Genomic DNA, 12,268 nt, shown 5'->3' with positions numbered 1-12,268 from the left:
AGGACCAGCTGACATCAGGTCAGTGATACTCTTGTTAACTTTTCTAGGGTAGGGGGCAGCATTGGGAATTTTGGATGAAAAGCGTGCCCAAATTAAATTGCCTGCTACTCTGCCATAAAAGCTAGAATATATATATAATTAGTAGATTTGGATAGAAAACACTCTGAAGTTTCTAAAACTGTTTGAATGATATGAGTATAACAGAACTCATATGGCAGGCAAAAACCTGAGAAAAAAATCCAACCAGGAAGTGGGAAATCTGAGGTTTGTAGTTTTTTGACTCTTGCCCTATCGAATACACAGTATCTATGGGGTCATGTTGCACTTCCTAAGGCTTCCACTTGATGTCAACAGTCTTTAGAAACGTGTTTGATGCTTCTACTGTGAAGTGGGGCCAAATGAGAGGGCAATGAGTCAGAGGTCTGCCAGTAGCCATGAGCTCTGTCTCGCACGTTCATGTGAGAGCGAGCTGCGTTCCATTGCTTTTCTACAGACAAAGGAATTTTCCGGTTGGAACATTATTGAAGATTTATGTTAAAAACATCCTAAAGATTGATTCTATACATCGTTTGACATGTTTCTACGGACTGTAACGGAACTTTTGGACGTTTCGTCTGCAACTAGTGTACGCGCTTCGTGAGTTTGGATTTGTTTACCAAACACGCTAACAAAAGAAGCTATTTGGACATAAATGATGAACATTATCAAACAAAACAAACATTTATTGTGGAACTGGGATTCCTGGGAGTGCATTCTGATGAAGATCATCAAAGGTAAGTGAATATTTATAATGCTATCTCTGACTGTTGATTTAAACATGGCGGATATCAATTTGTTTTGATTTGTCGTCTGAGCACCGTACTCAGATTATTGCATGGTTTGCTTTTTCCGTAAAGTTTTTTTGAAATCTGACACAACGGTTGAATTAAGGAGAAGTATATATTTAATTCTGTGAATAACACTTGTATCGTTTATCAATGTTTATTATGAGTATTTCTGTAAATTGATGTGGCTCTCTGCAAAATCACCGGATGTTTTGGAACTACTGAACATAGCGTGCCAATGTAAACTCAGATTTTTGGATATAAATATGAACTTTACTGGAACAAAACAAATAGGACTTCATGTTACACAATACATGTGAGTGTAATCTGATGAAGAGCATCAAAGGTTAGTGATTCATTTTATCTATATTTTTGACTCCTCTCTTTGGCTGGAAAAATGGCTGTTTTTCTGTGACTTGGCTCTGACCTAACAATCGTTTGATTTGCTTTCGTTGTAAAGCCTTTTTGAAATCAGACACTGTGGCTGGATTTACAACAAGTGTATCTTTAAAAGGGTGTAAAATACATATATGTTTGAGGAATTTTAAATTATGTGATCTCTGTTGTTTTGAATTTGCCGCCCTGCAGTTTCACTGGCTGTTGACAGGTGGCACGCTACCATCCCACGTACCCTAGAGAGGTTAACACAAGAGTGTTGACGAGGACAAGGCTGGGGATCACTATCATGCCGATTGAGTTCGAATAACAGACTGGAAGCTCCAAAAGGAACGTGTTTTTTGGAATCATTGTTCTTCCTCTGTCATTGTTTTGCACAAAAAGGAATTCACAGGCAAGGATATTGCTTCCAGTAAGATTGCACCTAAATCAACCATTTATGGGATCATCAAGAACTTCAAGGAGAGCGGTTCAATTGTTGTGAAGAAGGCTTCAGGGCGCCCAAGAAAGTCCAGCAAGTGCCAGGACCGTCTCCTAAAGTTGTTTCGGCTGCGGGATCGGGGCAACACCAGTACAGAGCTGGCTCAGGAATGGCAGCAGGCAGGTGTCCATCTGTCCATCTGCCTGCACAGTGTGGTAAAGACTTTTGGAGGATGGCCTGGTGTCAAGAAGGGCAGCAAAGAAGCCACTTCTCTCCAGGAAAAACATTAGGGACAGACTGATATTCTGCAAAAGGTACAGGGATTGGACTACTGAGGACTGGGGTAAAGTCATTTTCTCTGATGAATCCACTTTCCGATTGTTTGGGGCAGCCGGAAAATGCTTGTCCGGAGAAGACAAGGTGAGCGCTACCATCAGTCCTGTGTCATGCCAACAGTAAAGCATCCTGAGACCATTCATGTGTGGGGTTGCTTCTCAGCCAAGGCAGTGGGCTCATTCACAATTTTGCTTAAGAACACAGCCATGAATAAAGCATGGTACTAACACATCCTCCGAGAGCAACTTCTCCCAACCATCCAGGAACAGTTTGGTGACGAACAATGCCTTTTCCAGCATGATGGAGCACCTTGCCATAAGGCAAAAGTGATAACTAAGTGGCTCGGGGAACAAAACATCGATATTTTGGGTACATGGCCAGGAAACTCCCCAGATCTATAACCTAATTAAGAACTTGTGGTCAATCCTCAAGAGGCGGGTGGACAAAAAAAAAAACACAAATTCTGACAAACTCCAAGCATTGATTATGCAAGAATGGGCTGCCATCAGTCAGGATGTGGCCCAGAAGTTAATTGACAGCATGTCAGGGCTGATTGCAGAGGTCTTGAAAAAGAAGGGTCAACACTGCAAATATAGACTCTTTGCATCAACTTCATGCAATTAAAACTTATGAAATTCTTGAAATTATACTTCAGTATTCCATAGTAACATCTGACAAAAATATCTAATGACACTGAAGCGGCAAACTTTGTGAAAATGTATTTTTGTGTAATTCTCAAAACTTTTGGCCACGACTGTACTATTCATCTTTCTATTGTCACATACTCAATCGGGACACAAACAAGCAGGCAGCAGAGTCCTGTTTTACCACCTGAGTAAGTACTAATTTAGGACACAAGTATGGGTAATCGGACAAGGCCACTCACTCACACTTCATTCTAACTCTACACAAACAGACTCATATACAATCATCAAATACACTGCTGCTAGTCTGTTTATCATATTTCCTGATACCTAGTCATACAAGTGCCTTCAGAAAGCATTCACACCCCTTTACTTTTTCCACATTTTGTTGTGTTACAAAGTGGGATTAAAATGGATTTGTCATTGTCATTTTTTGTCAACGATCTACACAAAATACTCTAGTGTTAAAGTGGAAGACAACATGTAAAATATATGTGTCCAGATTTTCACATTGTCATACTGTCCTCTTATCCCAGGATTTACAGTATTAGCAGCATAGCAAACAAAATGTAAAATATATGTATATATATATAAAACACAAAAATATCTTCATTCAACAACTATTCAATATACTGTATGTTAGAATCCCCTTTGGCAGTGATTACAGCTGTGAGTCTTTCTGGGTAAGTTTCTAAGAGCTTTCCACACCTGGATTGTACAAGATTTACACATTCTTTTCATGTCAAATATATTGTTGATTTGTCCATTGCTGGACAACCATATACAGGTCTTGCCATAGATTTTCATGCAGATTTAAGTCAAAACTCTAACTCAGCCACTCAGGAACATTCACTGTCTTCTTGGTAAGCAACTCCAGTATAGATTTGGCCTTGTGTTTTAGGTTATTGTCCTGCTAAATGGTGAATTAATATCCAAGTGTCTGGTGGAAAGCAGATTGAACCAGGTATTCCTCTAGGATTTTGCATGTGCTTAGCTACATTTGTTTCGCTAAATAACTCCCCAGTCCTTAACGATTACAAGCATACCCATAACATGATGCAGCCACCACTATGCTTAAATATGGAGAGTGGTACTCCGTAATGTGTTCTATTGGATTTGTCCAAAATACCTTGTATTCAGGACAAAAAGTTAATTGTTTTGCCACATTTCTTGCAGTATTACTTTAGTGCCTTGTTGCAAACAGGATGCTATAAAAAAATAAAAAATGTTTTATTCTGTACACTCTGTCAATGAGGTTAGTAAGTATTGGGGAGTATCTACAATGTTGTTTATCCTTCCTCAGTTTTCTCCTATCACAGCCATTAAACTCTATAACTGTTTTAACGTCACAACTGGATTCATGTCAAATTCCCGAGTGGTTTCCTACCTCTCCGGCAACTGAGACTAGGCGCATTGACACAACAGCCAAAGTGTAATTAATGACTTCACCATGCTCAAAGGGATATTCAATGTCTGCTTTTTATATTTTAACCCATCTACCAATAGGTGCCCTTCTTTGCAAGGCATTGGAAAACCTCCCTGGTCTTTGTGGTTGAATCTGTATTTGAAAATCACGGCTCGACTGAGGGACCTCACAGATTGTATATGTGTGGTACAGTGATGAGGTAGTCATTCAAAAATCATGTTAAACACTATTATTGTAGATTTAAAAAACAATGAACATAAATTATTGTTTCATTCAATTTCACATAATAATTTCATGATGCTCATTGTATATTAAAGTTGAACCAAAATATTATATGTAACCAAAATTAAATGAAATACCAAATGATTGTGAATTGAATGAAGCAATAATGTATGTTGATGCTAATATGATGTACAATATTCCATTATGTTTCTATTTGATAACAATAGCGTAATATATTTAATATGGCATATAACATATTTTTTTACAGTTTCCCTAATTAATTTGAATTAAAGTAATCATTATGACACACCCATCACTACTGTCATTGGTTCCACTAATTGCATTGTAAATAAGGTATAGGTACTGACCCTGGAACTGACTCTGTATATAGCTTATCTACTTCTCACGTGTACTATGGATATTAGTTACTGCATTGTTGGGCGAGAGCTTGCAAGAAACTGTACAATAAAACTTGAGTCAGCCAACTGCAGAACAGCATAGCTTGTTGGAGAGGATGCTACATAGTCTTGACCAACCTTGTGACATATCTCAGTCTTGACTTCCTTCAGGGCCCGGTCGGAAAACACACAACCACAGGTACGCAGAAAACAGAACCTGCGAGACAAGATCACACACAAGGGTTAAGGTTGTGATGCAACAAACCTCTATTGTCCTCCTTTTACTCTGTCTACCTGCCCACCTACTTCCTTCTATTCCTATCCAGAAGGAGTTCAGAATTATATTGTCCTTAGAAAATGTCTTAAAGAAAGTGACAATGCTCAAATAGTGGAGTGGCTCACGTTATCACTCAATCTCATCTCTACAGTTTAGCATCCTCTACAGTTTAGAGTACTACTGCACAGACCCTGGTCACAGATCTGTGTGCGCTCTTACCAACCCCTTTACTGTCATTGTGAAGTCAGGCCGAGACTCAGGCTAGAGGCAACTGCATTAGATTCAGTGCCAGTACTCTGTAAGATGCCGACATTGTGAGAACAAACTGCACCCATCTATGCTTCTCATTGAATAAGATGGTGAGACGTTGACGAGATGGTAGTATCTAGGGTCCTATACATTGGTTCACACCTTAGCAAAACATTTTGCAAGGGAGAACAAGCCTTACTAATTGGACAAATTTAGGTAGGTCCCTCAGAGCGATGAAGAAATCCATGAGGAATGACGTGCACGCACACACACACGCACGCACGCACGCACGCACACACACACACAGTACCTATGTTTGCCATTCATCTCCAGGCCCACCACAGGACAGATGACACACGCACACAGTACCTATGTTTGCCATTCATCTCCAGGCCCACCACAGGACAGATGAACATGGCACAGTGCATGTCCTCGTAGCGGTCCCCTTTGGTGTTCCTCCTCTCGCCTTCCCAGGCTGGGTTGTCAGTCAGGTTCAGCTCCTTTATATCCTGTGGAATGACACACACACCATAATATTATGGGTTATCATTTCATTTGATTCCCTTTAGATAATACAATGATATTAGGGCTGGGAATTGCCAGGGACCTCACAATACGATATTATCACGATACTTAAGTGGCGATACGATATTTATTGCGATTCTCACGATTCTATATGTATTGTAATTTGGTACTGAGATTTTATTGCAATGTGATGTTCCAAACATATTGCTCACTATATGTCTGCTGCAGAAATACAAGAGAGCACGAGAAAACAAATTCTGATCAATCAGGGAAGTAAAAGTGCAGGAAAGATGTTAGCTTGCTATTTCAGAAGAACATGTAGAACAAGATATAGGATTAAAAAAATATTTTTTTACAAATCAACACTTAAGAGTCAATATAATATCATCCAAAAATAGTATTGCGATGTAACTGTATAGATTTTTTTCCCCCATCACTAAATGATATGTGTGGCCTCTGCTGAAACAACAGATCATTTCCATACCTTAATGCCACGAAGGTGTGATACAACCTCACTGTTGGGTCTATCTGCGGATTTATCCAGAAGGAACTCAATCACGGCATCTTTGTTGTAAAGTCTGTAAACAAGAATAACATTTAGATTACGGAATACATGTGTGATAGTTCTATCTAATAGACCTGTTTTGACAAAAATTTGAGAACTGTTAAATGTTGAATATTGGCCCCTGACCATTTCCTGTTGCATGGGGCAAGATTTTTGATTTTATTTAACCTTTATTTAACTAGGCAAGTCGGTTAAGAACACATTCTTATTTACAATGACGGCCTACCCTGGCCAAACCCTAACGACGCTGTACCAATTGTGCGCCACCCTATAGTTCCGCCCAATCACGGCTGGTTGTGATACAGCCTAGAGTCAAACCAGTAGCTAACTAGCCAGCTTGCCAGTAGATGGAGAGCAATTCTGGGGGGGTTTGATGCCTTGCTCATGGGCACATTGGTAGCAGATGATAAATGGTATCATTGACCAGCAGCCTTCCAGTTGCCAGTTCAGTTCCATTCCCATATTTGTGTTGCCCCAGTCCGGGTCTTGAACCATCAACCTTCCAGTTGCTGGTCTGCCTCGCCAACCTGTTTCTCAATCCTGGTCCTGGGGACCCAAAGGTGTGCAAATTATTTTTTTTTGTCCTAAGACTACACAACTGATTCAAATGATCAATGTATCAAGCTTTGATGATTTGAATCAGGTGTGTAGTGCTATTGCAAAAAATAAAATGTGCAACCCTTTGCGACTCTAGGATCAGGAAACACAGCTCTACAAGACCAATAAATTAGTTTGGTGCATAACTACAATGGTTTCTGCCCAGGATGACTATGCCCACAATTGTTCTCCACCCAGGGGTGCTGCACTGCAGGCAGTTGGGAAAAGCAGAAGACATATTTCCGTTCTAACCAACAGACAATAAAGTATCTATTCTCTCCATGACGATGTCACAAGATGACTTGTTGCACATCTCTACACCCACAACATTGTTGTGAATGTCTATTACTATAACTACATAGAGTATTATTGTGAATTACTTGTTTATTGTGAAATACTAATATTGTGAGAGACTAATATATTGCATTATAACATGTTTACTCTGCCAACAAATGAGAGTTGAAATGAGAGAGCTAAAATGACACTTGAACTTGAGATGGGTTAATGGATTACTAACTGAAATCTGGACACGGACAGGGCTAGAACATCTTACATGTAGCCAAATATGAAATTAACTCCTGCAGAATTAAGTATTTCTTCCAGGATAATGATACACCAAATTGTATTTTTTGTCTCAGGAAAAGTGGAGCAATATGCCAAGATGTATTTCTTACAGTATCTCAAGCAAAAGCGAATATGCATTCATTCAGTCAGCTCTATACGGAAATAAGAAACAGGAAACCGCTCACCCAGAGGGGGCGCTCCTTGTGTCTGGGGACTTTAATGCAGGGAAACTTAAATCAGTTTTACCTTATTTCTATCAGCATGTTAAATGTTCAACCAAAGTGGAAAAAAATTCTAGATCCCCTTTACTCCACACACAGAGACGTGTACAAAGCTCTCCCTCGACCTCCATTTGGCAAATCTCACCATAATTATATCCTCCTGATTCCTGCTTACAAGCAAAAAGTAAAGCAGGAAGCACCAGTGACTCAGTCTATACAAAAAAAAAGTGGTCAGATGAAGCAGATGCTAAACTACAGGACTGTTTTGCTAGCACAGACTGGAATATGTTACGGGATTCTTCTGATGGCATTGAGGAGGGAGTACACCACATCAGTCACTGGCTTTATCAATAAGTGCATCGAGGACGTCGTCCCCACAGTGACTTTACATACATGCAGTGCTTCGAAAGGCTGGTAATGGCTCACATCAACACCATTATCCCAGAAATGTGCATACCGCTCAAACAGATCCACAGATGATGCAATCTCTATTGCACTCCACACTGCCCTTTCCCACCTGGACAAAAGGAACACCTATGTGAGAAACCTATTCACTGACTACAGCTCAGCGTTCAACACCATAGTGCACTCAAAGCTCATCACTAAGCTAAGGATCCTGGGACTAAACACCTGCCTCTGCAACTGGATCCTGCACTTCCTGACAGGCCTCCCCCAGAGTGTAGGTAGCAACACATCTGCCACGTTGATCCTCAACACTGGAGCCCCTCAGAGTTGCATGCTCAGTCCCCTCCTGTACTTCCCTGTTCACCCACGACAGCATGGCCAGGCACGACTCCAACACCATCATTAAGTTCGCAGATGACGCAACAGTGGCCTGATTACAGACAACAACGAGACAGCCTATAGGGAGGTCAGAGACATGGCCGGGTGGTGCCACAATAACAACCTATCCCTCAATGTAATCAAGACAAAGGAGATGATTGTTGAATACAGGAAAAGGAGGACCAAGCATGCCCCCATTCTCATCGACGGGGCTGTAGTGGAGCAGGTTGAGAATTCAAATTCCTTGGTGTCCACATCACCAACAAACTAGAATAGTCCAAACACACCAAGACAGTCGTGAAGAGGGCACAACAAAGCCTATTCCCCCTCAGGAGACTGAAAGGATTTGGCATGGGTCCTCAGATCCTTAAAAGGTTCTACAGCTGCAACATCGAGAACATCCTGACTGGTTGCATCACTGGCTGGTACGGCAACTGCTCGGCCCCCAACAGCAAGGCACTGTAGTGCATACAGCCCAGTACATCACTGGGGCTAAGCTGCCTGCCATCCAGGACCTCTACACCAGGCGGTGTCAGAGGAAATCCCTAAAAATTGTCAAAGATCCCAGCCACCCCAGTCATAGACTGTTCTCTCTGCTACCACATGGCAAGCGGTACCGGAGTGCCAAGTCTAGGTCCAAAAGGCTTCTCAACAGTTTTTACCCCCAAGCCATAAGACTCCTGAACGGGTAATCAAATGGCTACCCGGACTATTTGCATTGTGTCCCGCCATCCGCCAACCCCTCTTTTACACTGCTGCTACTCTCTGTTTATCATCTATACATAGTCACTTTAACTATACCTACATGTACATATTACCTCAATCAGCCCGACTAACCGGTGCCCCCGCACATTGACTCTGTACTGGTACCACCTGTATATAGCCTCTCTACTGTTTGTTTTCACAGTTTTTTATTTATTTATCTATTGTTTACCTAAAAACCTATTTTTTACTTAAAAATTGCACTGTTGTTTAGGGCTTGTAAGTAAGCATTTCACTGTAACGTCTACTACACCTGTTGTTTTCAGCGCACGTGACAAATAAACTTTGATTTGATGTCTGGGTATCTTATTCAGTGATTGATCTTTTATATAACAGCTGTCAATATTTTAACCAAGGAAAATATGCATCAATGAAGAAGTGAATTCTTAACAGAAACATTCATTTTCATTGCTTTTATCCTGAAAATGTTTGCAAGGAAATAGTATTCAGGATACATTTTTTAGAACTATTGCGCTTTCTCCACGGTCCCGTCAAGAGGAGCAACATTGAAAGAGAAAACTTTACAGATGTCAGCTAGATGATTGATGCATTCATTCTACCATAAGACATTTATTTGTGAATACCGATTTATGTAATTATCCTAATTATGTCTTCTAGGAAAATAAGTTATGACTGAAGAGAAGCTACAGGCCTTGGCCTATTTGACTAGACAAGTTAACAAAAACACGTAATGCAGATGCTAAACTAATCGTCACGCAGTGAATTTATGCTACAATTTACCACAGTCGCTACTAATACCACCACGATAGAAGTAATTACTACCACGATAATCCATCCACCTGACTGGTGTGGCATATCAGAAACGGATTCAACAGCATGATCATTACACAGGCCCATCTTGTGCGGGGGACAATAAAAGGCCACTCTGAAATGTGCAGTTTGATCACACAACACAATGCCACAGATGTTTTGAGGGAGTGTGCAATCGGCATGCTGACTGCAGGAATGTCCACCAGAGCTGTATTTATGTCTGTAATAAAGCCCTTTGTGGGGAAAAAAACTAATTCTGATTGGCTGGGCCTGGCTCCCCAGTGGGTGTGCCTGGCTCCAAAGTGAGAGGGCCTATGCCACCTCAGGGCCACCCAGTTATGTAAAATCCATAGATTAGGGGCTAGTGAATTTATTTCATTTGACTGATTTCCTTATATAACTGTAACTCAGTAAAAATGTTGAAATTGTGTTTATATATTTTTGTTCGGTGTAAATACATAACAGTGTCACACCAGCTATATGACTAGTACACAACAACGGAGATGTAATTTATAGATCAGCAGGTAAGGGTGCTCTCAAGCGGCTAGATGTCCTTTACCATTCAGCCATCAGATTTACCACAATGGTCCTTATAGGACACATTACTGCACTCTATACTCCTCTGTAAACGGGTCATATCTGTATACGTGTCGCAAGCCCCACTTGTTGATGCTTATTTATAAAACCCTCTTAGGCCTCACCCCCCCTATCTGAGATATCGACTGCAGCCCTCATCCTCCACATACACCCGTTTTGCCAGTCACATTCTGTTAAAGGTCCCCAAAGCACACACATCCCTGGGTCGCTCATCTTTTCAGTTCACTGCAGCTAGTGGCTGGAATGAGCTGCAACTAACACTCAAACTGGACAGTTTTATCTCAATCTCTTCATTGAAAGACTCAATCATGGACACTCTTACTGACAGTTGTGGCTGCTTTGCGTGATGTATTGTTGTCTACATTCGTGCTGTTGTCTGTGCCCAATAATGTTTGTATGATGTTTTGTGCTGCTACCATGTTGTTATGTGTTTCTGCCATGCTATGTTGTCGTCTTGGGTCTCTCTTTATGTAGTGTTAACTCGTCGTGATGTGTGTTTTGTTGGTTACCCATCCCTGTCCCCGCAGGGGGCTTTTGGTAGGCCATCATTGTAAATAATACTTTGTTAACTGAATAGGTAAAATAAAAAATAAACTGATGAAAATAATCCTCACCTTCCCAGATCACAAGTAACAATTGGGCGCCGGAGTTTCTCCGTACTGAGAGCACAATACTTCCACCGAGCAGCAAGCGCTGCATTTTTGTCAACCTTGAGTAGAGAGATTCAAACTTTCAACTTAGTTCATGCCCACTGCTGTTCCGTTGCATTTGGTTATATCTTAAATACTTCGTCGCTAGCTAAACACAGTTAGTGATAGGAGACAACCAAGGAAGGAATTGTTAGAGTAACTCTGATTGAGATGCAGGACCACTGTACTACCACCCGTCCCATAATGCTCCGTATTAACTAGCTAATTACACAGCCATGTCAAAGTATCTCATCAACTATGATGAATGTTGATGGTTTGTTATTTCTGAAACTAGCATAACAGGCTAGCTAGCTAGCAGACTTTACGCGGGCATGGCGAGTTAGTAAGCGAACTAACTGATTAATAAAAGCAAGCTAAATGATGACATGTATGTATCTAACATTAAGGTCGTTTGGGTGGACTATAACTTCTCTGTTTGTTTTTCTACAAAACCTCCATAACGTTAGCTAGCTCAAACGCGTTAACTAACGTTAGCTAGTTTAAGCTAGCTAGCTAGCTATAATGTTACCTTCTCAACTTTCTTTGGGCCTTTCACCAACTCATGCCTTTTAGGAATAGTTCCACCATCACATCCCATTTTGACAAAGAGCACAAAAAGTGATTTCTTGGCCTGATATCGCCTGATAATTTTGCTCGGAGAAAATCCAAACGGGCTGGTTGTAAATAAACAAAGAATATTCAAAGAACATCTCTCAATGTTCCACAAATTTGGATATCGCTCTCTAGTGTTCAGAAATAGGTTTGCCTGTTAAAATATTTTTCCAGTAATGACCACCAGGAAGCAGCATTTCGGTTTTTACTACGACTTCAACGAGTTCAAAAACCGTATCAAGAGGAAATTATACCAATATAAGATGAATAGCTATGCTATTGTTAAAAAAGGGCATTTAAGTTCCCATTCTTTGTCAAAGTATCTTGTAAGAATTGGTAATTTTTTGTAAGCTTCTTTCTTGCACTTAAACTACAAGACATGTTCCCAA

General features: G+C 40.7%; 1 protein-coding gene across 6 annotated transcripts in view; it reads right to left on the bottom strand.

Annotated features, from left to right (window-relative positions):
- Window positions 1-12,007, bottom strand: part of LOC118377505 (replication termination factor 2-like) — a 54,110-nt gene extending 42,103 nt beyond the window's left edge. For 2 of the 6 annotated variants that reach the window (XM_052474017.1, XM_052474020.1), the window contains exons 1-5: window positions 11,797-12,006; window positions 11,193-11,287; window positions 6,203-6,296; window positions 5,563-5,702; window positions 4,806-4,884 (exon numbers count right to left, since the gene is read on the bottom strand). In XM_052474017.1, coding sequence (XP_052329977.1) covers window positions 4,806-4,884; window positions 5,563-5,702; window positions 6,203-6,296; window positions 11,193-11,287; window positions 11,797-11,865 — 477 coding nt within the window. In that variant the 5' untranslated portion in view covers window positions 11,866-12,006. Of the gene's footprint in view, window positions 1-4,805; window positions 4,885-5,562; window positions 5,703-6,202; window positions 6,297-11,192; window positions 11,288-11,796 lie in introns of all 6 variants that reach the window. The other 4 variants (XM_052474021.1, XM_052474016.1, XM_052474019.1 and 1 more) reach the window with 4 other exon arrangements.
- Window positions 12,008-12,268: the final 261 nt, after the last annotated feature.

The sequence above is a fragment of the Oncorhynchus keta genome, chromosome 21, assembly GCF_023373465.1.
Source record: "Oncorhynchus keta strain PuntledgeMale-10-30-2019 chromosome 21, Oket_V2, whole genome shotgun sequence".
Taxonomy (NCBI): Eukaryota; Metazoa; Chordata; class Actinopteri; order Salmoniformes; family Salmonidae; genus Oncorhynchus; species Oncorhynchus keta.
This window is presented reverse-complemented; position numbering and strand designations above follow the sequence as displayed.